The 27109-nt window shown below is 52.8% G+C and overlaps 2 protein-coding genes across 2 annotated transcripts in view; both read left to right on the forward strand.

Moving 5' to 3' along the window:
• Sptbn4 (spectrin, beta, non-erythrocytic 4) overlaps positions 1-14961 on the forward strand; it is a 54570-nt gene extending 39609 nt beyond the window's left edge. The window contains exons 23-35 of the mRNA XM_013032621.1: positions 51-181; positions 1766-1970; positions 3200-3580; positions 4019-4263; positions 6193-6331; positions 6425-6509; positions 7746-7942; positions 8920-9545; positions 10956-11028; positions 12341-12633; positions 13457-13630; positions 13800-13842; positions 14803-14961. Coding sequence (XP_012888075.1) covers positions 51-181; positions 1766-1970; positions 3200-3580; positions 4019-4263; positions 6193-6331; positions 6425-6509; positions 7746-7942; positions 8920-9545; positions 10956-11028; positions 12341-12633; positions 13457-13630; positions 13800-13842; positions 14803-14961 — 2751 coding nt within the window. The remainder of the gene's footprint in view (positions 1-50; positions 182-1765; positions 1971-3199; positions 3581-4018; positions 4264-6192; positions 6332-6424; positions 6510-7745; positions 7943-8919; positions 9546-10955; positions 11029-12340; positions 12634-13456; positions 13631-13799; positions 13843-14802) is intronic.
• Positions 14962-16519: 1558 nt separating this feature from the next.
• Shkbp1 (SH3KBP1 binding protein 1) lies at positions 16520-25978 on the forward strand. Its single transcript, XM_013032763.1, has 18 exons — positions 16520-16660; positions 16895-16948; positions 17087-17132; positions 17275-17348; positions 17974-18032; positions 18278-18358; positions 19373-19534; positions 19616-19706; positions 19814-20004; positions 21209-21324; positions 22474-22561; positions 22648-22764; positions 23760-23930; positions 24066-24221; positions 24620-24716; positions 24957-25135; positions 25432-25546; positions 25683-25978. Exons 1-18 carry the CDS (start codon positions 16575-16577, stop codon positions 25912-25914), a joined length of 2115 nt encoding a protein of 704 aa, XP_012888217.1. The 5' UTR covers positions 16520-16574; the 3' UTR covers positions 25915-25978.
• Positions 25979-27109: the final 1131 nt, after the last annotated feature.

Below are 27109 nucleotides of genomic sequence, written 5' to 3' on the forward strand. Positions count from 1 at the left end.
CCTCATGGCAGGCGCCCTGTGTCCCTCCCTCCCTTCGCCACACCCCCCAGGATGAACAGAGCACCCTGCAGCTGCTCAAGAAGCACCTGCAGCTGGAGCAGGGCGTGGAGAACTACGAGGAAAGCATCGCGCAGCTATCGCGCCAGTGCCGGGCGCTGCTGGAGATGGGGCATCCGGACAGGTGGGCGGCTGAGGGGGCGGGGCAACGAGGGGCGGGGCAACGAGGGGGCGGGCCGGTTCCCAGGAAAGGGCCAATAGAAACCGAGGCTTTACTGTTAAAGGGACCAATAGGAACTGAGGCTTCGCTGTTAAAGGGGCCAATAGGAGCCGAAGCTCCTCTGTTAAAGGGACCAATAGGAACCAGGCTTTGCTGTTAAAGGGGTCAATAGGAGCCGAGGCTTCACTGTTAAAGGAACTAACAGGAACCGAGGCTTTGCTGTCAGAGGTTGGGGCACGACTGGGATTGGATGTTGGAGTGGGATGGGTCCTCATGGTCGTGTACTGGAGCCCTTGGATTAATGGCTGGATACAGAATTGTTGCCACCGTGGGACCAGGAACAACTGGGAGGAGGGTCGTTGGATATCAAGGAGTGAATTAGGGAAGCCATGGCCAGGACAGGCTGTGTTGAGAGGACAGAAAAACCTGGGGTGTGGAGATGGGTATGGAGGCCAAGGCTTGAGGCCCCCTGATTTGGTTGGGTGGTGTTACTTCACTGAGCCTCTGGGAAACCTGGCCCTGGGGTGGGATCTGTTAGGGGGCATACTTGATAGACATTGGGAACTGGGCACTTGTGGCTCATAGTTGTAATCCTGACTGCACAGGAGAGTGAGATCTGAGGGTCGCAGTTCAAAGTCAGCTAGGGGAGGAAAGTCTGTGAAACTCATTTCTAATTATCTAGCAAATCTGTAAGTGAAGGTATAGTTTTAAGTGGTAGAGCACTAGTCTTGAAGCGAAAAAGCAGCTAAGGGACACTGACCAGGCCTTGAGTTCAAGCCCCAGGGCTGACACAAAAAGAAAGAGAGAGGGGAGGAGGGAGGAAGGGAGGGGAGGAGGAAGGAAGGAAAGAAGGAAGGGTTGATGACCACTGCAAAAGGAATTAAATGATTGTGACTTACTTAAGTGGTAGAGTGCCAAGCAAGCTTAAGGTCCAGAGTTCAATTCCCTAGTACTGTAATAGAAAGAAAGAAAGAAAGGTCAGACCCAAAGAGTGAGCAAGGGGCTGGGAATGTGTCTTAGTGGTAGAGTGCTTGCCCATCATGCATGAAACCCTGGGTTCGATTTCTCAGTACCACATAAACAGAAAAAGCATGGCTCAAGTGGTAGAATGCTAGTCTTGAGCAAAAGAAGCTCAGGGATGGTGCCCAGGCCCTGAGTTCAAGTCCCAGGAATGGCCACACACACACACAAAAAAAGTGAGCAACCTCACAGCAAAAACAAATAGAAATTGATCAGGAAGGGCTAACAGCATAGCTTAGTGGTAGATAGTTTGTAAGGTGATTGAGTTCCCTGGTCCCTGGACAGAGAAGGGGCCAGGTGTAAAAGAAACTGGGTGAGTCTGGATTGGGGGCAAACTCATCAAACCTTGAATGTAAACACTTTCCTTGAGTGCTGAGATCCAGTGCAATGGGCTGAATCTGAGACTTGCAGAAGACAGTGGGGGACATGACCCTTGCCTGGCAATGCAGGGAACAGCCTTGCTGTGAGGAGATTCCAGGGTGGGAAGCCTCAAGGGGCTCTTTTCCTGCACCTCCTTTCCCTCATCAGTGAGCAGATAAGCCGGCGTCAGTCTCAGGTGGATCGTCTGTACGTGTCACTCAAGGAGCTGGGCGAGGAGCGCAGGGTGAGCCTGGAGCAGCAATACTGGCTGTACCAGCTCAGCCGTCAGGTGGATGAGCTGGAGCATTGGATTGCAGAGAAGGAGGTAGTAGCTGGCTCACCTGAGCTTGGCCAGGACTTCGAGCATGTCTCGGTGAGCATCATGGGGAATTGCATGGGTATGCATCAGGAGCAGTTACTGAGTATGCTAGTAAGGTTCTCTGGGTCTCAATTTCCCCATTCAATATCATAGGGATAGCAGAAGCGCTCCTGGCTCTGTTATGAGACAAATTAACACAATGCAAAGCACTTAAAGCTATATGTGAGACTGGGCACTGGTGGCTCACACCTGTTATTCCAACTATTCAGGAGGCTGAGATCTGAGGATCACAGTTCAAAGCCAGTGAGGGCAGGAAAAATCCATGAGACTTTTTTTTTTTGTCGGTCGTGGGGCTTGAACTCTGGGCTTGGGCGCTGTCCCTCAGCTCTTCAGCTCAAGGCGAGCACTCTACCACTTGAGCTACAGCGCCACTTCCGGTTTTCTGGTGGTTTATTGGAGATAGGAGTCTCACGGTCTCTCCTGCCCGGGCTGGCTTTGAACCTCGATCCTCAGATCTCAGCCTCCTGAGTAGCTAGGATTACAGGCTTGAGCCACCCGTGCCCGGCTTCCATGAGACTTTTATCTCCAGTTAACCAGCAAAAAGGTGGAAGTGGAGCTGTGGTTCAAGTAGTAGATGCTAGCCTTGAGCAAGAAAAGCTCAGGCACAGCACCCTAGCCCTGAGTTCAAGTCCTAGTCCTGGTATAACACATTTTTATTTATTTATTTATTATTTAATTTATTTGCCAGTCCTGGGGCTTGAGCTCAGGACCTGTGCACTGTCCCTGAGCTTCTTTTGCTCAAGGTTAGCACTCCACACTTGAGCCACAGCACCACTTCCAGCTTTTTCTGTTTATGTGGCACTGTTGCTATGGTACTAAGGAATTGAACCCAGGGCCTCATGTTTGCAAGGCAAGCACTCTACCACTAAGCCACATTCCCATCCCCACAACACATTGTAAAAGGCTGTAGCTCAGTGGTAAACACTTGCCTGGCATGTGCAAGATCCTATGCTGAATTCCCAGCATCTGACAAAGTACAACTGTGCATAGCACATACTCAATACGCAGCACAGCGTTAATTATTAATACTCTATTATTATATGATTCTATTATTGCTACAGATTGTTTAAGAAGTGTTAGATGTTATTTCTATTTTACTGGTTTATTGTTATGACTGTATCTGACATAAGGAAGCAGGTTGGAAGGGCCAGGGGTGCAGAACTTTTGCCCACCTTGATGCTGTGCACCCCCCCCTACACACCCACACCATGGCCTTGTGGCAGGTGCTGCAGGAGAAATTCTCAGAGTTCGCCAGTGAGACAGGCACAGCCGGCAGGGAGCGGCTGGCAGCCGTGAACCAGATGGTGGATGAGCTGATCGAGTGCGGGCATACGGCAGCAGCCACCATGGCCGAGTGGAAAGATGGGCTGAACGAGGCCTGGGCCGAGCTGCTGGAGCTCATGGGCACGCGTGCCCAGCTGTTGGCTGCCTCCCGGGAGCTACACAAGTTCTTCAGCGATGCCAGAGAGCTTCAAGGACAGATCGAGGAGAAGCGGAGGCGGCTGCCCCGCCTGACCGCTCCGCCGGAGCCGAGACCCAGTGCCAGCTCCATGCAGAGGACCCTGCGAGCCTTCGAGCACGACTTGCAGCTCCTCGTGTCTCAGGTGGGCGCCAAAGGTGCCAAGTGGAAGGAAGGGGCCTGGACAGCAGGGCCAAGCGAAGTGGGCCTGAGCCAGAGGGGAGGAGGAAGGGGCGACACCTGGGCCATGGGGGCGGGGACTGAGGGTGGAGCCTGGGCCGCGGGGCGGGGCGGGGGCGGGGCCTGGACTGCAGGGAAGGGGTGGGGCATGGCCTGACTCATACGGATTGGTGGAGGGGCCTTAGCCACGGGGGGAGGGGCGTGACCTGTGCCACAAGGGGGCGTGGCCTGGACAACGGGAGGAGAGGAGTAAGGGCATGGCTTTGGACCACAGGGGAGGTATGGGGCGGAGCCTGGGCCTCAGGGGAGGGGATTGAGGGCGGGGCCTGTGCCACAGGGGCGGAGAGAGAGCGGAGCCTGTGGCAGGTGGAGGGCTGGCCCCCCGACCTGGCATGCCCCTCAGGTGCGGCAGCTGCAGGAGGGGGCAGCCCAGCTGCGCACCGTGTATGCGGGCGAGCACGCAGAGGCCATCGCCAGCCGGGAGCAGGAGGTGCTGCAGGGCTGGAAGGAGCTGCTGGCTGCCTGCGAGGATGCCCGGCTGCACGTGAGCTCCACGGCCGACGCCCTGCGCTTCCACAGCCAGGCCCGGGACCTGCTGTCTTGGATGGACGGCATCGCCAGCCAGATCGGAGCGGCTGACAAACCCAGGTTGCCCTTCATCCCACTTGGGGCTTCCTAGATGCTTCTAGCATCCTTCCCCAGCCATCCCCAGCCTATGTCCAGTCACCTTCCTGGCAAAGAGCTGATATCCGGGCACAACCTGTGTGTGCCAGACTTGTCAAGATTCCTGTCAGGCCTAGCATTGGGTCAGATGGCTACCCAGGAGACCTAAGAACCACATGCTTCTAACTATTGGCCTGTCCTGTCTGCCAGGAAGGCTGAGGCCAAGTCCAGGAGTGTGCACTAGAAGATAAGGACCTGAAGGGCAAGGTCACGTGGCATTGTTCTTGTGATTATGGGCCTTGAGCCTTCTTTACTCAGCAAAGATTGTTTTTATTTTATGTATTTATGTATATATTTATTTATTTGCCGGTCCTGGGGCTTGAACTCAGGGCCCGGGCACTGTTTCTGAGCTTCTTTTGCTCAAGGCAAGTGGCCTATCACTTGAGCCACAATGCCACTTCTTGCTTTTTCTGTTTATATGGCACTGAAGAATCAGACCCCACTCTACCACTTAGCCACGTTTCCAGCCCAGATTTTTTATATTTTTGTGCCAATCCTGTGCCAGGCCTCAGGGCCTGGGCGTGCTGTTTCTTAGCTTTTTCACTCAAGGCTGGCGCTCTACCCCTTGAGCAACAACCACTCTGGCTATTGCTGGTTAAGTGATGGGTGCCTCAGGGACTTTCCTGTCTAGGCTGGCCTCAAACCTCAATCCTCAGATTTCAGCCTTGTGAGTAGCTAGGATTATCCAACAGCGAAGATTTATAGATTTGATGTTGGGCCTTTCATATGCCAGGCTCATGTGCTACTCTGAGCTGCTAGAAAATATTTACTGAATGCTTGTTGGGGTCTGGATGGTGAACAGGCTGAGCTCTTGCCCCAAGGCTGCTTACATTCTGAGAGGGAAGACTAAACCACTCTCCCCCAAATATTAGTTCATAGAGTGAAACATTGCAATGAAGAAAAATAAAGCCAGGTGCTGGTATTTTTTTCTTACACCTTTTTATATTTTATTAGCATTATATAGTTATACAGAGAACTTACGGATGGTAGGGGAAAAACAAAGGAGGAGGTAACAATGCTTGATAGGAAATGTACTCATTACCTTGCTCATGTAATTGTAACCCCTCTGTGTGTTATTTTTTTATTAAGTTTTTGTGAAAATACTGTACAGAGAGGTTACAATTACATGAGCAAGGGGCTGGGAAGGTGGCTCAGAGGTAGAGAGCTTGCCTTGCATGCCTGAGACCCTGGGTTCGATTCCTCAGCACCATATAAGCAAAAAAAAAGCCAGAAGTGGTGCTGTGGCTCAAGTGGTAGAGCGCTAGCCTTGTGCTGAAGAGCTGAGGGACAGCGCCCAGGCCCAGAGTTCAGGCCCCACGACTGTACCCCCCAAAAAAACAATTACATGAGCAAGTTAATGAGTATATTTCTTATCAAGCATTGTTGCCTCCTCCTTTGTTTTTCCCTTACCATCCCTGCCCTCCCATCTCCATGGCTACATTGCCCCCCCCCCCCCCCCGCCACAGATGCTGGTATTATACCTATATCCTAGCTGAGATCTAAGGACTGAGATTCAAAACCAGCCCAGGCAAAGTGTGTGAGATTCTTCCTTACAATTAATCACAAAAAAAGCCAGAAGTGGAGCTGTGGTTCAAGTGGCCGAACACCAACTTTGAATGAAAAAACAAAACAACATAAAGAAGTGTGTGAGTCTTACGCAAGCACACACACACACACACCTCTCTCATTGAATTAGTGAAGATGCTTCAGACCCAACTTGGTCATAAGAGGAGGTCTGAGAAGCTGAGAAGAATCCATTTCAGGGATTTGGGCTCATTAGCACCTGCCTATGGGGAACAGGCAGAGGCAGGGCAGCTGCCTGTGGCTCAGGTCCCCGCCCACCATCCACTGCAGAGATGTGTCTTCTGTGGAGGTGCTTATGAACTACCACCAGGGCCTGAAGACGGAGCTGGAAGCACGGGTGCCTGAGATGACTGCCTGCCAGGAGCTGGGGCGCTCTCTCCTGCTCAACAAGAGTCCCATGGCTGATGAGGTAGGAAGGGGTGGGAGTGGAGGGTTCTCCTCTGCCCCTCTCATTGGCCCAAGAGTTACCCCTGATGTTCTTCCACCCAATCATTGATCTCAGATCCAGGCTCAGCTAGACAAGCTGGGAAGTAGGAAGGAAGAAGTGTCGGACAAGTGGGACCGCCATTGGGAGTGGCTTCAGCAGAGTGAGTGGAGACCTGGACACGTGTGGTTCAAGGACACAGGGACTTCATGGCTGACCAAGGTTCCAGGGATGACACGGACATATTGCATCCAACCCATGGGTCCCAAGAAACAAATCTAAGGGCCTGGGAGAGTGAATATGAGGGCTCCCTTACTATTGAATCTGGTTGGTATTGAACTACAGGAGAGAGCCTGGAACAGGTGGCTGAGATCTGAGGATCATGGTTCAAAGCCAGACCAAGTAGCAAAGTCTACTTTCAATAAACTAGTCAAAAAGAGGGTGGGGGGGGGAAGGCTGGATGCAGGCACTGGTGGCTCACGCCTGTCATCCTAGCTGCTCAGGAGACTGAGATCTGAGGATTGCCTTTCAAAGCCTGGGTAGGAAACTCCATGAGACTATTTATTTTTTTATTTTTGTTGGTTGTGGGCCTTGAACTCTGGGCCTGAGCTCTGTCCTTCAGCTCTTCAGCTCAAGGCTAGCATTCTACCACTTGAGCTACAGCGCCACTTCTGGTTTTCTGGTGGTTTATTGGAGATAAGAGTCTCATGGACTTTCCTGCCCGGGCTGGCTTTGAATCACGATCCTCAGAGCTCAGCCTCCTGAGTAGCCTAGGATCACAGGTGTAAGCTACCGGTGCCCGGCATCCTTATGTCAGTTAACCACCAGAAAAATGGTAGTGGCTCTGTGGCTTAAAGTTGTAGACCACTAAAAGGGCTTAGGGACAGCACCCAGGCCCATGACTAACCAAAAAACAACAGCAACCAGAAGTGGAGCTGTGGCTCAATTAGTAGAGTGCTAGCCTTGAGCACAAAAGCTCAGGGACAGTGCCCAGGCCCTGGGTTCAAGACCTAGGACTGGGTTCAAGAGCCAGGCACCAGTGGCTCACACCTGTAATCCTAGCTACTCAGGAGGCTAGATCTGAGGATTGTGGTTCAAAGCCAGCTTGAGCAGGAAACTCTGTGAGACTCTTATCTCCAATAAACCACTCAGTAAACCATTAGTGGTGCTATGGCTCAAGTGGTAGAGTGCTAGAGTGCTAGCCTTGAACTGAAGGGCTGAGGGACAGCGCCCAGGCCCAGAGTTCAAGCCCCACGACCAACAAAAAAAAAAAAAAAATAGAGGAGATAGCTCTAGGTTGACTCTGCTGTACAGCCAGCGTGTCTGGGCCAGGGATGGGTGAAGCAAAAGAGGGATTAGATGTCCCCCCCAACACCTTTCCCTGCATGCCTGCCCCCAGTGCTGGAAGTGCATCAGTTTGCCCAGGAGGCGGTGGTGGCTGATGCCTGGCTGACAGCTCAGGAGCCCCTCCTGCAGAGCCGGGAGCTGGGCAGCAGCGTGGATGAGGTGGAGCAGCTCATCCGGCGACATGAAGCCTTCCGCAAAGCAGCCGCAGCGTGGGAAGAGAGATTCAGCTCTCTACGGCGCCTGACCACGGTCAGCACCCCAGACTCTGCTTCCCACCTGGACTTGGGGGCCTCAGTCCTGTGTTGAGAGTGGAGACAGATGCTTACTGGGCAATCAGCAGGTGTGAAGGGGGCAGAAACAGACTGGCACTAGGAAGAGCCAGAGGGTACAGGATACAGGGAACCTGGATGGCAGAGGCCCAGAGAGCCAGGAGAATCGAACAGCACTTGATCTGGTTGGAAGAATGAGGTGAAGAGACCATTTATAACTTACAGTCTGGGGGCTGGGAATGTGGCTTAGTGGTAGAGTGCTTGCCTAGCATGCATGAAGCCCTGGGTTCAATTCCTCAGTACCACATACACAAAAAAAGCTGGAGGTGGTGCTGTGGCTCCAGTGGTAGAGCGCTAGCCTTGAGCTTTGAAACAAAGCCCTGGGACAGTGACCAGGCCCTGAGTTCAAGCCCCAGGATTGGCAAATAATAATAATAATTAGTTGGGATATTAAACGAAGTCTGAGTTGGGATATTAAGGAATTAGTGTAGAGGGAGGTCAGAAAAGCACCTGTAAAATAATCACAGCTACTCTGGAAATTGAGCTCTGGAGGCTCTTGAGTGAGCTCAATTTCCAGAGCTCAATTACCAGGCCAGCCCAAACAAAAAGCTAGTGAGACCCCTATCAACAAATAACAGGAAATGGGTGGGGAGACCAAAAAACAAAACAAAACCAAAGCCTGTAATACCCTGTCTGAAAAATCACTAACGCAAAAAAGGACTGAGCTCAAGAACCTGCCCTGACCAGTTCAAGGCCCCGAGTTCAAACCCCAGTGCCATTAAAAATAAAGATTTGGCCTTCCTTTACCTGAAGACTAGGCATTCATTAAGCAACTGGTAGAGAATAATAACGCAGGGCCTGGAATCCTTGCTCCTACAAAGCACCCATAAAGCTGAATGTCCAGGCAGAACCGCCCCTCCAACTGACCCCTCTACCCCCACCCCTTCTTGACTCCAGATCGAGAAACTGAAGGCCGAACAGAGCAAGCAACCACCCACCCCTCTGCTGGGGCGCAAGTTCTTTGGGGATCCCACGGAACTGGCAGCCAAAGCAGCCCCTCTGCTGCGACCAGGGGGCTACGACAGAGGCTTGGAGCCCCTGGCCCGAAGGGCCTCGGACACGCTGTCGGCCGAGGTGCGGACCCGGGTGGGGTACGTGCGCCAAGAGCTCAAGCCCGAGCGCCTGCAGCCGCGCATCGACCGGCTGCCCGAGGCCCCGGCCAGGGCGGAGCCCGTGTCCCCGCCGGCCGCGCCCTCGGACACGGTGGACGCGCCAGTGTCCCCCATCACGGTGGTGGAGCAGGTCCGGCCTCGGCCCGAGCGCCAGGAAGCTGCAGATCGCGCCCCCGAGGAGCTGCCCCGGAGGCGGCGGCCTGAACGCCAAGAGTCGGCCGATCAACCCGAGGAGACTTCCCGGAGGCGGCGGTCGGAGCGGCAGGAGTCTGTGGAGCACGAGGCGGCGCACAGCCTGACGCTGGGCCGCTACGAGCAAATGGAGAGGCGGAGAGAGCGGCGGGAGCGGCGGCTGGAGAGGCAGGAATCCAGCGAACAGGAGACACCCACCAGAGGAGAACTGGTCAAGGGGTGAGGCCTCCCAGCGATCGGGAAGGGTGCGGGGAAGCCAGGCCTCCCAGAACCCTAAAGGCCCCCAAGAGTCAGTAAGGAACCCCAAGGGGCAAGGTGGCATCCTGGGTCCCGCCAGAGGTGGATGGGCCTATGGTCTCGCATGGGCAGCCTGCTTGATTGATTAGAGGAAGAGCAGAGACCATATCTATCCTAGCTCTGCCTCCAGGAAGCTCAGAATCTGGGGGAGAAGTCCCTGGGGGATGACAGACTTGTCACCAATCAATGATAGGGCTGGGATGGGGATCCCAGTGGAAGGGAACTCAGGGGGGGAACGTATAGAAAGGTGACAGTGGGTTCGAACACTTGGAGATGGCAACTTGCTTTTTTTTTTTTTTAATCTTGAGACTGGTTAAAATTCAAAGGGGGCGGCTGGGAAGGTGGCTCAGTGGTAGAGCGCTTGCCTTGCATGCATGAGGCCCTGGGTTTGATTCCTCAGCACCACATATGCAAAAAGAAAAAAAGCCGGAAGTGGCGCTGTGGCTCAAGTGGTAGAGCGCCAGCCTTGAGCTGAAGAGCTGAGGGATAGCGCCAGGCCCAGAGTTCAGGACCCATGACCGGACCCAAAAAAAAAAAAAAAAAAATTCAAAGGGGGAGCTGGGCACCGGTGGCTCACTCCTAGACTCCTAGCTACTCAGGAGGCTGAGATCTGAGGATCATCGTTCAAAGCCAGCCTGGGCAGGAAAGCCTGTGAGATTTTTTTTTTTCTTGTCGGTCATGGGGCTTGAACTCTGGGCCTGGGTGCCGTCCCTCAGCTCTTCAGCTCAAGGCAAGTGCTCTCCCATGTGAGCCACAGCCCCACTTCCAGCTTTCTGGTGGTTTATTGGAGATAGGAGTCTCACAGACCTTCCTGCCCAGGCTAGCTTTGAACGATGATCCTCAGATCTCAGCCTCCTGAGTAGCTAGGATGCCGGGCATGAGCCACGACCGGCCACCTGTCGGATTTTTAAAATCTCTAACTTCTCAGCCAAAAGCAGGCAGCGGAGAGATGGTTCAAATGGTAGAACGCCAACATTGAGCAAAAAAGCTAAGGGACTATACCCAGACTATGAATTTTCACAGCCTTAAGTACTGGCGTGCGTGTGCGCGCACGCACGCACGCATGCACACACACACACACACACACAATCTACAAGAGATACTGGTGCCATGGCTCCTCTGAGTTTTAACCTCAGTACTGTCAAACCTTAAAAGGAAGAGAGGCTTTGTATTGGGCATTGGTATTTTCACACATCTGTGGAGACAGTGAAGAGTAGACAGGGACTGGTGTTTCAGGCTAACAGACAGAAGCCCCTCTCTCTAGTCAGGCATGCCAGGCTCTAATAAAAGGCACTCCTGCTCCATTGAATCTTTTTGTCCCTCCTTCCTCAGGAAGGCCACCCTGGCTGACATTGTGGAACAGCTGCAGGAGAAAGAGGCAGGCCCGGGGCTCCCAGCTGCAGTGGTAAGTTGACCAATGGCTGGCTGTGAGGGACTATGAAGACCCCTCTCCTTAGAGCAGGACCAAGGATCTCAGAAACAGTGATCAGTGTCCATCTCCGTACCTGCACCTGCATAGCCAATGTGGAACTCTTTTTTTTATTTTTTGGCCTGTCTTGGGGCTTGAACTCAGGGACTGAACACCGACCCTGAGCCTCTTTGTGCTCTACCACGATCCACAGCGCCACTTTCAGCTTTTTCTGAGCAGTTTATTGGAGATAACAGTCTCACGGACTTTCCTGCTTAGGCTGGCTTCAAACTGTGATCCTCAGATTTCATCTTTCTGAGTTGCTACGATTACAGGTGTGGCAGCACCCAGCTTCAACATGGAACTCTTAGGACACCCAGATGCGCCCTACAATCTGAAAAATTCTCCCTTAGGCCTGGTGTTGATGGCTCACATCTGTAATCCTAGCTACTCAGGAAGTTGAGATCTGAGGATCGCCATTCAAAGCCAGCCCAGGCAGGAAAGTCTGTGAGACTCATCTCAATTCACCACCAGAAAACCAGAAGTGGCGCTATGGCTCAAAAGTGGTAGAGCATTAGCCTCAAGTGAAAAAAACTCAGTGACAGTGTCTACGCCTGAGTTCAAGCCCCACAAATGACAAAAGAAAAATTCTTCTTAGAAAGGTGGAATCTCTGGCTGGGAATGTGGCTTAGTGGTAGAGTGCTTGCCTAACATGCATGAAGCCCTGGGTTCCATTCCTCAGTATCACATACACAGAAAAAGCCAGAAGTGGCGCTGTGGCTCAAGTGGTAGAGTGCTAGCCTTGAGCAAAAGAAGCTCAGTGACCAGTGCCAGGTCCTGAGTTCAAGCCCTAGGACTTGCAACACACACACACACACGCGCGCGCGCGCACACACACACACACACACACACACAAAGGTAGAACCTCTAACCTAAGAGATCATCCCCTCCCCAATCCTTACCCTTCACCCTACACACATAATTAGGCTCATGTCCTGGATTCCCTATTTCTTCAGCCTTGTGGGGACCCAAATTTCCTCATGGACAGCCACAAAAAAGAGAAGACACCCCTAGATTTCCCTTTACACCCGACCTATAGGTCCAACCCCCTTTTCTTCCCACATTTGGGCAGGATTCCTGGCAGACTCACACCCAAGATCTAAAGGAGCCCCCAAAGAGTTAACCAATCAGTCCCAAGTTCCTTCCATGCTAGCCTCCAAAGCAGAGGATGAGCCCTGCAGAGGATGGGACCCAGACCCAGGGCGCCTCCAGACAGATAACCTCCATGCCCTTCCCTTCATTCACACAGCCATCGCTGCCCCAGCCTCGCGAGCTTCCCCCCGGCCGCCTGCCTAATGGGCTTGAGCCGCCCGAACGGACACCTCGGCCGGATCGGCCGCGGGCTCGGGACCGGCCCAAGCCCCGACGGCGGCCGAGGCCCAGAGAGGGTGGCGAGGGCGGGGGAAGCAGGCGCTCACGCTCCGCCCCGGCCCAGGGAGGCTCCGCCCCCGCGCCTCCGCCCCCGCCCACTCACACGGTGCAGCACGAGGGCTTCCTGTTGCGCAAGCGCGAGCTGGACGCCAACCGCAAGTCATCCAATCGGTGAGCATGTGGGCGGGCTTTCGAAGGCGGAGCATCCAGGCTCACAATGTCCAATCAGTGAATAGCAAAGCATGGGAGAGGCGGGACTCAACTTCTAGGTAGCGTAAGCTATGAATGGAAGAGGGTCTAGTTGGTGGCTGAGTGGACGGAGATGGGTTGGGACCTTGACAAAAATGTCCTGGATCTTGACAAAAATGTCCTGAAGCTGGGCACTGGTGGCTCACGCCTGTCATCCTAGCTGCTCGGGAGGCTGAGATGTGAGGATCGCGGTTCAAAGCCAGAGACTATGGTTAAGGAGCAAGCCAGAGGTGGAGCCTTGTCACGAGGGTTCTAGTGACATCTGAGGTAGAGGCTCAACATGTCATACACCATCTGGGAGTCTTGAGGAGACATGCCTGTCTCAGTCTCTCAGGAGGCTGAGATCCTCGCCGAGGATCAAGAGTTAGCGCCAGCCCAGGCAGAAAAGTCTGAGAAATTCTTACCTTCAGTTAATCAGCGAAAAGCCAGAAGTGAAAGGGTGGCTCCCGGTGGTGGAGTGCTAGCCTTGAGTAAGGGATGGTGATGCACAGAACCTGGAGGAGACAGTAATTGACTATTGTGGGAGTAGGCTAAAGAAAGACAAGCCCTGGAGGCACTGCACTGGGCAATAGGCTTGATATTGGGAGCCTTAGATGATTCCCACAGTGCAGGAACAGCCAGCCACAGGAAAGAGAGTCCTGGGTAAATGTGCTAACTAGCTTGGACAAAGGCCCATTGGTCGGAAGGTCTACTGCCAAGCCACAGTGTTGTAGCTTTGCCTAAAACTCTTATGTCATCTACCCAGGTCGTGGGTGAGCCTCTACTGTGTGCTCAGCAAGGGGGAGCTAGGCTTTTACAAGGATGCCAAAGGCCCAGCCTCAGGGGGCACGCATGGTGGGGAGCCACTGCTCAGCCTGCACAAGGCCACCAGCGAGGTGGCTAATGACTACAAGAAAAAGAAACACGTCTTCAAGCTCCAGTGAGCAGGCCCCCATCCCCCGACCCCATCCATGGCAGGTGGGAGGGATCCAAAAGGCTCAGCTTCCTTTACCCAGCAGGCCCTGGGCTCCCCTGAAGGACATTTGGAAGGGAGGAAGAGGGAAACTGGGCCACTTGAGATCTTTCAAGTCCTATGTCTCCTCCTCCAGGACCCAAGATGGCAGCGAGTATTTGCTTCAGGCTAAAGATGAGGTGAGATGACCCTCTGTGTAGCCCTCAAAGTGATATGGCTGGTTGGGTGACTGGGTCCTGATCCAGAGTGATAGGGCTATAGCAGGGATGTACACAGGCTAGAGTTATCAAGGCTATAATGACAAGGTAGTGGGAACCCAGGGAAGGCCCCTAAGCCAGGAGTGGTAGGAAGAGGCTCAGTGAGGACTGCCTGTAGTCCCTGATGCCAAAGTCCAACTTCCTTACCTTGGGCACTTAGGTGATATTGGAAAGATAGGAGGAGAGACTAATTTCCAAAAGGGGTGATCCAGTGTCTGGGCACCCATGGCTCACACCTGTAATCTCAGGATAAGATCTGAGGCTCCAGGTTCAATGCCAGCCTGGGCAAGAATAGCCCATGAGACTCTTAGTTCCAATTAACCCGCAAAAAAAATACGGGAAGTGGGAGTGAGGCTCAAGTGGTAGAGCACCAGCTTTGAGTGAAAAAGCTAAGAGACAGTGCAAAGTTCCTAAATTTAAGCTACATTGCCAGCACGCGTGTGTGTGTGTGTGCGCGCGCACACACACACACACAACTGTGAAGTAGGCCTTATTCTGCCAGCCCTCATTTTCCTTATCTGTAAAATAATTTGTTGTGATAGTGTATTTGTGAGAATTAAATTAGTTGATACATACAAAGTACTTTACTCAGAGTCTGGAAAATATCACTGAACTGTATCTGCCAGGATATTTTCTCTTGTTTTGATGATTTATCTCTAGCAGAGGTTGCATATAATCCTAGATATGTGTAAGTGAAAGAATTCACAAAAGTGCCCTGGACAGACAATGGTACATTATAGATTGCTGCGTAAGTGCTTGTGTCCTCATCTTTATTAACATGATTACCCCAGTGTAATAGAGGGGGGAATGAGGGCATTCTGATCTAGATCATTCAGCTCCTGTCTTCCAAATATGGACCCTGTGTCCTGCTTCTTCCTCCAGGAGGAGATGAACGGTTGGCTGGAGGCTGTGGCGGCTTCGGTGGCCGAACATGCAGAGATTGCCCGTTGGGGCCAGACACTCCCTACCACATCGTCTACAGATGAGGGCAATCCCAAGCGAGAAGCTGGGGAGCGCAGGGCCAGTGGGCGCCGGAAGTGATCCCCAGCACCTGCCCCCAGGTTCTGACAAATCTCCCTGGCCCTCCTCTCTTGCACTGTGGGCACAAAGACACTTTCCCTTCCGCAATGGCCGCGGAGGCACCCTGACGGGCACTGGAAAGGAGGGGACTTCTCCCACACCCCAAGAAATGGGTGGGTGTATGTGTGGGGGAATTGCTGCCCCTATAGCCATATCTTGGGCCCCTTCCCGCTCGCCAGCCCCATCCCCCCACCCCAGGTGCTGGGGATCCATTATTTTTATGCAATAACTGAGCTTGGGGGGTGGCAGGCAGGAGGCCAGTTAAGTCAAGCCCCTCCCCTACTCCAGTCCCCAGATCCTGCCCCCCCCCTCAAAAGAAACTGAAGTGGTGGGGGCAATCATTCCTGGACTCCTCTCCGCCCTAAGGATGGGCACGGGGGGCGCTGGTGAGGTCCCCTGGACCATCCAGGGTGCTAGGGGTGGGGAGGGGACAGCCCCTCCTTGCCTTTACCTCACTTCCAATGCTGCCTTGACTTCTGTCTGGGAGGGGGGAGCTAAGGGGCCCAGGTCCCTGCACTCTGCCACCTCAGAGCCATGCGGTTAATTCCTGACTTAGTTTATTTTTGCAAAACGTCGACCCCCACCTCTATCCTTCCCCACTCCCCCACCTCCACCCCTGCCCCGCATCTGCGCCAAGGCTTTTAAATGGGAGGGGGCGTCAAAGCTCAAGAAAAACAAACACCTGTCTTCCTCTCTCCTCCCCCCCCAACTGTAAATGTCACAGGAAGGGAGGGGAGAGGGGGAGCCCTCCCCCCCTGCATGCTTCTGGCTGGAGCACCTCTCTGGGGAGTCTGGCAGGGTATCGGGTTGTGGCAGTCCCCCCCCCGTGGCCGCCTGGAGGAGCCGCTGGAGCCCCGGGGTGTGGGTGTGGGGCAGTGTGGCTGGCGCACACTGTATGTACCTATAATAAACCCTTTGGCTTTGACGGTCTGCACTGGTTTGTTCGCGTGTTACCGGCTCAAGCAGGAGGCTTGAAGAGTGGGCTGGGGTGGCGGGGTGCAGGGACCATCTTTATGTACCCCTCCGTGTGGGTTGATTTCTTGGTCTAAATACATGCTCCTCTGTACTGCTACTGGGAGCTGGACTCAGGGCCTGGGCACTGTCCCTTAGCTTTTTCCTTCAAGGCTGAGCACTCTACCACTTAAACCATACCTTCACTTCTGGCTTTTTGATGCTGAATTGGAGATAAGAGTCTCATAGACCTGCCAGGGCTGGCTATGAACCCAGATTCTTAGTTCTCGGCCTCCTGAGTAGCTACAATTCCAGTCGTGAGCCACTGGCACTCAACCGTACGCTTTGATGAACCACTAAAGTCACACCTAAACCGCAAACCATGAAGCGATGGAAAAAAAAAAACCAAACTTCCCCAAAGAAGCCAAGGCGCCCGTCCGCTCCGTCCAGGGCAGGAAAGGCGGATCCCTTTAAGGAGGCGGAGAACTAGTTGCGACCTGCGAGCACTCTGTCCAATCACCAGCTGTCCCGGGAGTCTCCTAGCCAATGAGCAATCATCAGGGGCGGGATTTGAGTGTACACCCGGAAGTGAGTGCAAGCTGGCCGGCTCACCCCCAGGGGCCATGGCGGCGGCTGAAACGGCGGCCGAGGGGGTCCTGGGTCGCGGCCCTCCCGGGGAAGTGATTCATCTGAACGTAGGAGGCAAGAGGTGATGGTGGGAGATTCCTTAGACACCCCCTCCCCCGCCCATCCTCGGAGCCGGGGAGCCAGATGGGAGTCGTAACTTCATCCCTGTCAATCAAAGGTCGCCCCGCCCCCGTGCGGGGAGGCCCGGAGCCTCCCGGGGTGGGCCGCGAACTCGCGGCGTCCGGCGGGGGGGGGGGCAGAGGGCGTCGTGTTTCACCCTCCTCCCCATTCTTCATCTCTTGCTTTCCCGGTTTAGATTCAGTACCTCCCGCCAAACGCTCACCTGGATCCCAGACTCCTTCTTTTCCAGGTGATCGGGGGAAGGAAGTTTGGGGCGAGGTAGGGGTGGGAAAAGAGGGCGGGGTGGGAGGGGAGGAAACCTAATCTGCACCATTTTCCCATCTCCCATCTCTGGTGTGTGATTACCTGCCGTGTCTCCTTCCTGTAGTCTTCTGAGCGGACGCATCTCGACTCTGAAAGATGAGACTGGGGCTGTGAGTAGTCAAGCCATGGTTGAAATGGGGCGGCCCGGCCCGTAGGAGGGGAAGCATCCCACTCAGTCCCGCTCTTTGTCCTGTCCATCCTTTTCAACCCCCCCAACCCATCTTTCCATCCCTCCCTCTCTTCCTCCCTCAGATCTTCATCGACAGGGACCCCACCGTCTTTGCCCCCATCCTCAACTTCCTACGCACCAAAGAATTGGACCCCAGGTTAGTATGGATGAAAAGGAGGGAGGAAACACCACCATCTTCAAACCCTTAGAAATCTCTTAAGATAACCAATAAAGCTCCACTCCAGTAGGCATACTTAGAACCGCGATGATGTTAAAAGTTCCTGCCCTAAGAGTTTCCCCACACATTTTCACCACTGGTGTCATTGTCCTTTAGAATCTTGATTCTAGTAGAAATGAGTGCTTTGGCTACGGAGAATGGCTCATAGCTGTAGTTTCAGCTACTCAGGAGGCTGAGGTCTGAGGAGAACAGTTCAAAACCAACCCAGGCAGGAAAAGTCTAGGAAACTCATATCTCCAAAAAGTCATGAGAAGTATTGCTATGGCTCAAGTGGTAGAGTGCCAGCCTTGAGTGAAAAAGCTCTGGGACTGCACTAGGCCCTGTGTTTAAGCCCTAGTACTGGCAAATAAAAAGAAAGAAAGAAAAAGAGAGAGAGAGGGAGGAAGGAAGGAGGAAGGGGAAGAAAAGGAGGAGGGAGGGAAAAGAAGGGAAAAAAAAACTGCCTTCCCAAATTTTCTGTACAGTTTTCTTTAACTTCCCCTTCAGAATTCTTTGCCCTTTCCTATACTCCAGACCTTGACCCCTAGTCAATTTCTCTACCCAGGGGTGTCCACGGTTCCAGTCTCCTTCATGAAGCCCAGTTCTATGGGCTCACTCCACTAGGTAAGTCGGGATTCTCAGTTAATATGCTCACTGCATAGGCAACCCGCCTTCTGGGGATGCTTCCTGAATGTTCCCTATCTTTATTCCCTCTCTCTCCTGAAAGAGGGTTGGGTTAGAACTAAGACCATAGGGATTTGGCTCTGCCTCTGAGGGGATTTGCTTATTCTGTAGAGAAAGAGATAGGGAGGTAGAAAGGGACCTGCCTCAGCGTCCCTTAAAGCCCAACTTCGAGTCTTTCGTTGCAGTTCGTCGTCTACAGCTGAGGGAGGAGTTGGATCGATCTTCCTGTGGAAATGTCCTCTTCAATGGTTATCTACCTCCACCAGGTGAGAAATCCCAAAGGATAGGCTGTAATCTATATTTCCCACAATGCCTCAGCCTTGTGAGTCCTGAGACCTGATGGGAATTGTAGTTCTGTATCAGATGTTTGGCCTGATGCTTGGAGAGGAAGTAGGAAACAGTATTTTCCATGAGGCAGTGGGCCAGCTAATTCCTTGAAAGCTCAGAAGCATACACTAGAGCACAATGGAAATTGTAGTCCAGCATTGTTTTCTGTTTGGGAAGATTTTGGAAGAACTAGGGTCCTTCACATAGAAAGGAGGAAATTATTGATTAGACTCGCCAAGAGAAGCAGCCAGCCCACCTTTTGTAGAAAGTGCCCCCAGAGGCTGTTGGGAATTGTAGTCCACTAGACTGCTGATTAGTAGAAGGGACAGAATGGGGAGATTTGATGTATGGCTTTATTTCCTTAGCCTCAGTCATTATCTACCGTTGTAAAGTTTGCCAGGACCTATGCTATTATTTTCCTTAGCTTTACCCGTTTCCAAAAAATGTGTGTACATGCATGCTTGCACACATGAGTGCTAACACTGGGCTTGAACTTATGCTCTCACTTGGCTTTTTCTTTTCTTTCTTTCTTTTTTTTTTTTGGGCTTGAACTCAGCCTGGGCGCTGTCCTCAGCTCTTCAGCTCAAGGCTAGTGCTCTACCATTGAGCCACAGCGCCACTTGCGGCTTTTTCTGCTCATGTGGTGCTTAAGAATTGAACCCAGGGCCTCATGCATGCAAAGCAAGCACTCTACCACTGAGCCGCCTTCCCAGCCCTCACTTGGGATTACCAACATGAACCACTGTGGCCTGGCTGAAAGCTTCTCTTCATGTTAATATTGTAGTAGCCCTAAACTCTGCTCTGCAATAGATTTACAGGTACTGGGAAGGGACAAACTTGCTGTGTGACTCAGTGTCATTGAATGCTGCATCTGTATGAACATGAGGGAAGGGAGGAGGCAATATACACCCATAACTGTCATTACAACTATCACTACTCTATCCCTCCCCCAGTGTTCCCAGTGAAGCGCCGAAACCGACATAGCCTGGTGGGGCCCCAGCAGGGTGGGGTACGCCCAGCCCCTGTACGTCGAAGCAACACAATGCCCCCCAATCTGGGAAATGCAGGGCTGCTGGGTCGAATGCTGGATGAGCGAGGCCCTTCTCCACCATCAGGTAGCTTTCTGTCTTCCAGGGAGGTAAGGACAGCCTGTGGACCCCTGTGATCCTATTATAGGCCCTTCTCTTTTTCCCAAGGACAACCGGAGGAACCTGGGATGGTGCGATTGGTGTGCGGTCACCACAACTGGATTGCTGTGGCCTATGCCCAGTTTCTTGTCTGCTATAGGTGCCAGGAAAAGGGAGCGAGGCGGGGGGGGGGGTCTGATCTTGGATGGGGATGGTCTGAGATGGAGGTTGGTAATCTCTCCCCTCCCTTCTCCTCACATCCATCAGGCTGAAGGAAGCCTCTGGCTGGCAGCTGGTATTTTCTAGTCCCCGCCTAGACTGGCCCATCGAACGCTTGGCACTAACGGCCCGTGTACCTGGTGGAGCACTGGGGGAGCATGACAAGATGGTGGCCGTGGCCACAGGCAACGAGATCCTGCTGTGGGCTCTGCAGGCGGAAGGCGGAGGCTCTGAGATAGGTACTACTGCTGGCCTTTTCCAGAACCCTCTGCCCTGGAGAATTCTGTAGACTATTAAAATAGCCCACCCCACAACATTCTTAACCCCATGAGAATGCTCTGTATCCCATGAGAAAGCTCCAACCCTTCAGAATTTCATATCCTGGCTGAGCATCATGCTTCACACCTGTAATCCTAGTAACTCAGGAGGCTGAAGTTTAGATCTCAGTTTGAAGCCAGTCTGGGGCAGGAAAATCTTTGAGATTCTATTTCTAATATAATCAGCAAAAAGCCAGGGAAGCATGGCACAAGTGGTTGAGCACCAGGCACGCATGTGTGAGGCCCTTACTTCAAACCTCAGTACTGGGTGAGAAAAAAAGAATTTCAAATCTGGTTGGAATTCTTTGGTCTCTTAGGAAAATCTTCTTCTTAGGAAAATCCTCCCTGGTACAATTTTCTCCCCCATCAAAGTCCACTCTTTGTTAGATCTCTTTGCTCTGTTAAAATGTTCCATGGGAGTAAAATCCCAGGGCCTGTTAGAATCTGTGTTGCTGTTGGTGCTCAACTTTTTTTTTTTTTTGGTCCGGTCGTGGGGCCTGAACTCTGGGCCTGGGCACTGTCCCTCAGCTCTTCAGCTCAAGGCTAGCGCTCTACCACTTGAGCCACAGCGTCACTTCCGGCTTTTTTCTTTTTGCTTATGTGGTGCTGAGGAATGGAACCCAGGGCCTCGAGCATGCAAGGCAAGCGCTCTACCACTGAGCCACCTTCCCAGCCCAGTGCTCAACTTTTAAACCAATCTGTCCTTGGGAAAAAATATATCCATCCTAAACCAACATATTTTTATTCATTTGTTTTTGTTTGTACAAGTACTAGGACTTGAACTCAGGGCCTGAGTGCTGTCCTTTCGCTTTTTCACTTAAGGCTGGTCCACTTACTGCTTTTTGCTGAGAAATTGGAAATAAGAGTCTCACAGACTTTCCTGCCTGAGCTGGCTTTGAACTGCGATCCTCAGATCTCAGTCTCCTGTATATGGAGGATGATAGGTATGGGCTACCTGCACCCAGCTTTTTTTTTTTTTTTTAACTTTCTTTCTGCTGGAATTTCTACTGGAGAGAATTCCATGGCCCAATAGGATCCTCTGAGCCTTGGCGTTCCTGCTGCCACATCCCTCCCTGTGAAATGGGGTCCTGTCTGACTCTCCTTGTCCCCTCCTTGTCCCCCACAGGAGTCTTCCATCTGGGTGTGCCTGTGGAGGCCTTGTTCTTCGTGGGGAACCAACTCATCGCCACAAGCCACACGGGGCGCATTGGGGTGTGGAATGCTGTCACCAAGCACTGGCAGGTCAGAGCTCTGGCTAGCCTGGGGTCCCCCTTCCTAGATCATGTAGCCTGAAAAAGGGGTTCCTTTCTTTCCCACTCTACCTAGAGAAAGCCAGTGGTGGGCAGAGCCTGGTTATGTGTGTGTCAAAGGTCTTTCCAGGCCAGGCACTGGTGGCTCACGCCTGTAATACTAGCTACTCAAGAGGCTGAGATCTGACAATTGGGGTTGGAAGCCAGTCTGAGTAGGAAAGTCTATGAGACACTTACCTCTAATGAACTACCAGAAAACCAGAAGTAGTGCTGTGGCTCAGGCAGTAGAGCACTGGCCTTGAGCAAAAAAGTTCAGGGACAGTGCCCAGGCCCAGAATTCAAGCCCTATGCCCAGTACACAGAAAACAAATTGAGGAGAGACAGAGATGGAAGTTCAAAAGGGAAGGCCATGTGCTGGCAGCTCAGACCTGTAATCCTAGCTACTTAGTAGGCTGGAATCTAAAGATCACAGTTCGAAGCCAGCCCAAGCAGAAAAGTGTCCATGAGACTCTTATCTCCAATTAACCATGCAAAAACTAGAAGTGGCACTGTGGCTCCAACTGTTAAAGCATTAGCCTTGAACAAAAGATCTCAGAGTCCCCCACAGTAGAACCCCTGTTTTCACTGTATTTGATGTTGGTATAATTTGTGGAGGGGAAGGGAAAAAACAAATTGTTTAAACAGGGATACAGGTGGACCCACTGCAACAATGAGATGTACAAGATGTTATGGCAGAGGGGGAGCCGGGGAGATGGGAGGGTTGGGATGGGAAGGGGAAACAAAGGAGGAGGCAACAATGCTTGATAAGAAATGTACTCATTACCTTGCCCATGTAACTGTAACCCATCTGTATGGTATTTTCACAATAAAAAAAAAACTTATTAATAAAAAAAAAAGTTCAGAGACAGCTCCCAGGCCCAGAGTTCAAGCCCCACGACTGACAGAAAAAAAAAAAAAGTTCAAAAAGGAGGTACAGGACACGTAGAGATAGGCTATACCTGGCCAGGCTGGGAGAAGTAAGTTTGGGACTAAGGTGGATCTTGGAGGGAAGGAGGGCACTTTGTGAGAGGTACAAGAGAAGCAAAGGTGTGGAAGGTACCATACTACCTACCACCTCCTGCCCTGCCTGTTCTGGCTTCAGGTCCAAGAGGTGCAGCCAATTACCAGCTATGATGCAGCTGGCTCTTTCCTCCTCCTGGGCTGCAGCAATGGCTCCATCTACTATGTGGGTGAGCAACAGCTTCCTGGGGACCAGAGGGGTCCAGCTGGGTGCCTGGAACCGGCCTCACTCACCCCTCCCCCCCATCTTCCCCAGATGTACAGAAGTTTCCGCTACGCATGAAGGACAATGACCTCCTTGTCAGCGAACTCTACCGGGACCCTGCGGAGGATGGGGTCACCGCCCTCAGTGTCTACCTCACCCCCAAGACCAGTAAGCTCTCACACAACTTACTCTGTCCCCCACCTCATTACCAGCCAGCCCAGGCCCAGCCTGTAGCCACGTTGCCACTTGTGTGGCCTAGCATGGGATTTATTATTTAGTCATTCAGCAAACATTCATGGAGCACTGTTTTTAGGGCTTAGCTGGGGCCCAGCCTCTCCACTGGAGGAAGAACTGGCCTCTGGGAGTTCATCTTGCTGTTTCTCTTCCATCCCTATGGTCAAGACATGACTTTTGTTTGTTTGTTGGTTGGTGGTGGGGCTTGAACTCTGGGCCTGGGTGCTGTCCCTGAGCTCTTCAACTTAAGGCTCTACCACTTGAACCACAATGCTACTTCTGATTTTCTGGTGGTTAACTGGAGATAAGAGTGGTTAATTGCAAAACTCATGGGAGCTCCTGCCCAGACTGGCTTTGAACGGAGATCCTCAGATCTCAGCCTCTTGAGTAGCTAGGATTACAGGCGTGAGCCACTGGCGCCAGTCTAAGGCATGACATTTGTATGTTCATAAAACCAGAAAGGTAGCTGGGCGTTGGTGGCTCACACCTGCAATCTAGCTACTCAGGAGCTTGAGATCTGAGGATTGTAGTTTGAAGTTAACCCCGGGAAGAAAAAGTCCTGTAGACTTTGTGCCCAGCAGACTTTCATTTTTTTCTCTCTCATGTCATATCTAACTGTTTGTCTGATTCTGTGTCATCCTAATTCAGTTTCCCAGTTCCCCGTGTCTCTGTTTTTCTATCTCTTCTCTCTTATTGTCTTAAATTTTGCTTGTGGTCTCTGTACTCTGTTCCTTTGTCTTCCTAGCCCCGTATTTCCCTCATCTTAGCATCTCTCTCTGTGTCTGTATCTGTTTACTTGCCTGCCTGCCTGTCTGTCTGTCTGTCTGTCTTGCCCCCTGATCTCTGGCATCTCCCCTGGATCTGTCTCTTTCTGTCCCCCTTGGTTTTTGTCTCTCTGTGATGCAGGTCCTGTCTTTGTCCCCCACTAGGTGACAGTGGGAACTGGATTGAGATTGCCTATGGCACCAGTTCGGGGGGTGTACGAGTCATTGTGCAGCACCCTGAGACCGTGGGCTCGGGGCCCCAGCTCTTCCAGACCTTCACTGTGCATCGTAGCCCTGTCATCAAGATCATGCTGTCTGAGAAGCACCTCATTTCAGGTGGGTCCCCTGCAGGAGAGACCAGCTGGATGGCCGCAGAGAGGCAAAAAAGAGTCACTCTGGGGTTCTGGAAGGGTTGAGCTTTGTGAATCCCATGGCTGAGCCTGACTCTCTGCCATCCTGTGCTCTCCTCAGTCTGTGCTGACAACAACCACGTGCGGACGTGGTCTGTGACCCGCTTCCGTGGCATGATCTCCACACAGCCAGGCTCCACGCCCCTGGCATCCTTCAAGATCCTAGCTCTGGAGTCAGCTGATGGGCATGGAGGCTGCAGTGCTGGCAATGACATTGGTACTTCCTGGCTCCTGGCCCCTCCCCACTGCCTTGCCCGCCCCTCCCCATTGACCCCTGTAGGTCTCTATCGACCAATAGAGCTGCTCTAGTTGACCTTCACCATTGATTGCTAACCTCCACTTGACCCCCTGATGACTCCTGTGGGGCTGTCACATTCACCAATTCCTACTGATAGCCTCCTGGCCCAGGGCCCCACCCACCCCCACAGTCCAGCACCCAATCCCCTGATGGGCTTGAATTAACCACTGGTCCCTCTCTTCTTCCCTGACCCCACCCAGCAGCCTGGGAACAGGACCTAGGTCTAGAAGGGGGTTCAGCAGTGGGAAAGCAAGCCTTAGGGTCTGGAGGTCCAAGGGTCCCTGGCTAGCCCTGAACACCCACCCCTGGCTGTCCAGGCCCCTATGGTGAGCGAGATGACCAGCAGGTGTTCATTCAGAAGGTGGTGCCCAGTGCCAGCCAGCTCTTCGTGCGTCTTTCAGCCACTGGGCAGCGGTAAGGACTGTCCTCTGGGCCACAGAGGCCAGAAAAGGGGTCTCCACGGGAGGGCAAGCATGCTTGGTGGCTCAAATGGTAGAGTGCTAATCTTAGTGGAAAAATTAAGTAAGGGATGGTGCCCAGGCCCTCAGTTCAAGTCCTAGAACCAGCAAAAGCAAAACAACACACACACACATATACACATACACAAGCGGACTTGCACAGCCAGCACAGCCCCTGATGGCTTGTTGTCCGCAGGGTGTGCTCCGTGCGCTCCGTGGATGGCTCCGCCACGACCGCCTTCACCGTGCTGGAGTGCGAGGGATCCCGGCGACTGGGCTCCAGACCCCGGCGTTACCTGCTCACTGGGCAGGCTAATGGCAGCCTGGCCATGTGGGATCTGACCACAGCCATGGATGGCCTTGGCCAGGCACCTGGTACTCCCTGCCTCACTTTGGAAGGCAGCTATGCTACCCACTATACCACCAACGCCCACCCTCCTTGCCTCACTTTGAACCCAGCCCAGGGCCCCCTGTCACTCCAGAGCCTGAATCAAAGCCTACTTTGCTGTGACCTCCCTTCTCACCCTGTCCTCCAGCTCCTTACCCTCACTTCCCCGTCCCTCCCTTCACCTCTGACCCCTGCCTGTCACTCTCCAAATCTTTTCACCCATCTCAACCCTGGATGCTTGCACTACTGTCTTGCTCCCTGACACTGCTTTCTGGGCCCCCAGCAGGTGGTCTGACGGAGGAAGAGTTAATGGGACAGTTGGAGCAGTGTGAGCTGGCCCCGCTGGCTTCCTCCCGGGCCTCCCTCCCCAGCCCCTCACCCCGGACCTCACTTACCAGGTAGTAGCTCTATTTCTCCCCCATTTTATGGTGTGGGGGGGGCGGGGTACGACAGGCAACAGCAGTGTGGCCCTTGGTGGGAGGGGCAGCCCACTGCCCCATGATGCCAGGTGCCCACCTCTCCCACCTCCTTCAGTCTCCACTCAGCCTCCAGCAACACCTCACTGTGTGGCCGCCATGGGAGCCCCAGCCCCCCACAAGCAGAGATCCGGCGCCGAGGGGGAGGCAGCTTTGTGGAAAGATGCCAGGAACTGGTACGGAGCGTGCCAGAGCCCCGGCGGCCACCCACACCAGCCCCTCGGCCCTCGGCGGGTCTTGGGACACCCCTTGCATCTCCCAAGAAGAAACTCAACGAAACTTCCTTTTAAACCCAGCTTGCCAAGGTGCCTTTGGATACTCTGCTCCCAGGGGACTCAGGTGCCCCCCCCCCCCACCCTGAAAACACCAATGAAGTCAGGAGCTGTGTGGTCCCCCCCGCCTGCTTCCTGTGGGATCCCTGGGTTCAGGGCCAGGGCCTCCTCGAAGCAATCATTTGTTACTAGGTCTCCATTTCCCCGCCTCCCCCCCCCACTTTTTTAGGAAGCCAAAGTCACTCTCCTCAATAACATTTTCACTGCCAACACCCTATTTTGTATTCTTAGATTTTTTGGGGGGGGAGGGGGTGGTCCCTAGGGAGATGTGGGTCCTAACCAGGTTCCTGGTGGTAAATTTATGAGTATTTGCCTCTCCTGGTTTAAGAAATGGCTTACCATCTGACTTCAGGCATGTCTGGATCCAGGGGTTCAAAACCCTCATTCCCAATGGCTTTCTCTTATCTCTTGGATTTGCTTTCCTCTAGGATGCATCATAGTCAATCAGTGGCGAGACGATCTTAGGAAGCTCTTTAACATTCTTTTGCTTTCTAGCAGCAGAAATCATAGGGTTGATGATCGTTGGCTTGAGTTGGTTCAGATGAGCATTTTTGAACCCTTTAGTATGGTCACTGTGAATGGATGGCTATAGGTCTTGTCTCCCAAGTAGCTGGAATTATGGACATGGGCTACTACACCCAAATGGCATGGAGATTCCTGACTCTCAAAATCTAGAGTAAACAGTTGACCTAAAAGGCAATGGATCCTAAAACCTATGTGTTTCAGATTTCCTCAAATTCCAAAGCAAATTTTGTTTTGCTTGGTGCTGGGGATAAAACCCAAGGCCTTAGCTGGGCGCCTGTGGCTCACACCAGTTATTCAAAGTCAGCTCAGGCAGGAAAGTCTTTGAGACTCTTATCTCCAATAAACCACCAGAAAACCAGAAGTGACGCTGTGGCTTAAGTGATAGAATACTCACCTTGTGCTGAAGAGCTGAGGGACAGTGCACAGGCCCAGAGTTCAAGCCCCACAACGGAAAACAAAACAAAATCAAACCCCAAGGCCTTATGCATGCTAGGCAAGTTCTCAGCCACTGAGTTGCATGCCTGTCATGGATTTTTGTTTTAAATATTCTAGGACATTCAGAACACTGAGAAATATGTGACTGTTAGGAATTATAGAGAAGGGGGAGGCATATAGAATGGCAGCATGT

This window comes from Dipodomys ordii, unplaced genomic scaffold, assembly GCF_000151885.1.
Source record: "Dipodomys ordii isolate 6190 unplaced genomic scaffold, Dord_2.0 Scaffold156, whole genome shotgun sequence".
NCBI lineage: Eukaryota > Metazoa > Chordata > Mammalia > Rodentia > Heteromyidae > Dipodomys > Dipodomys ordii.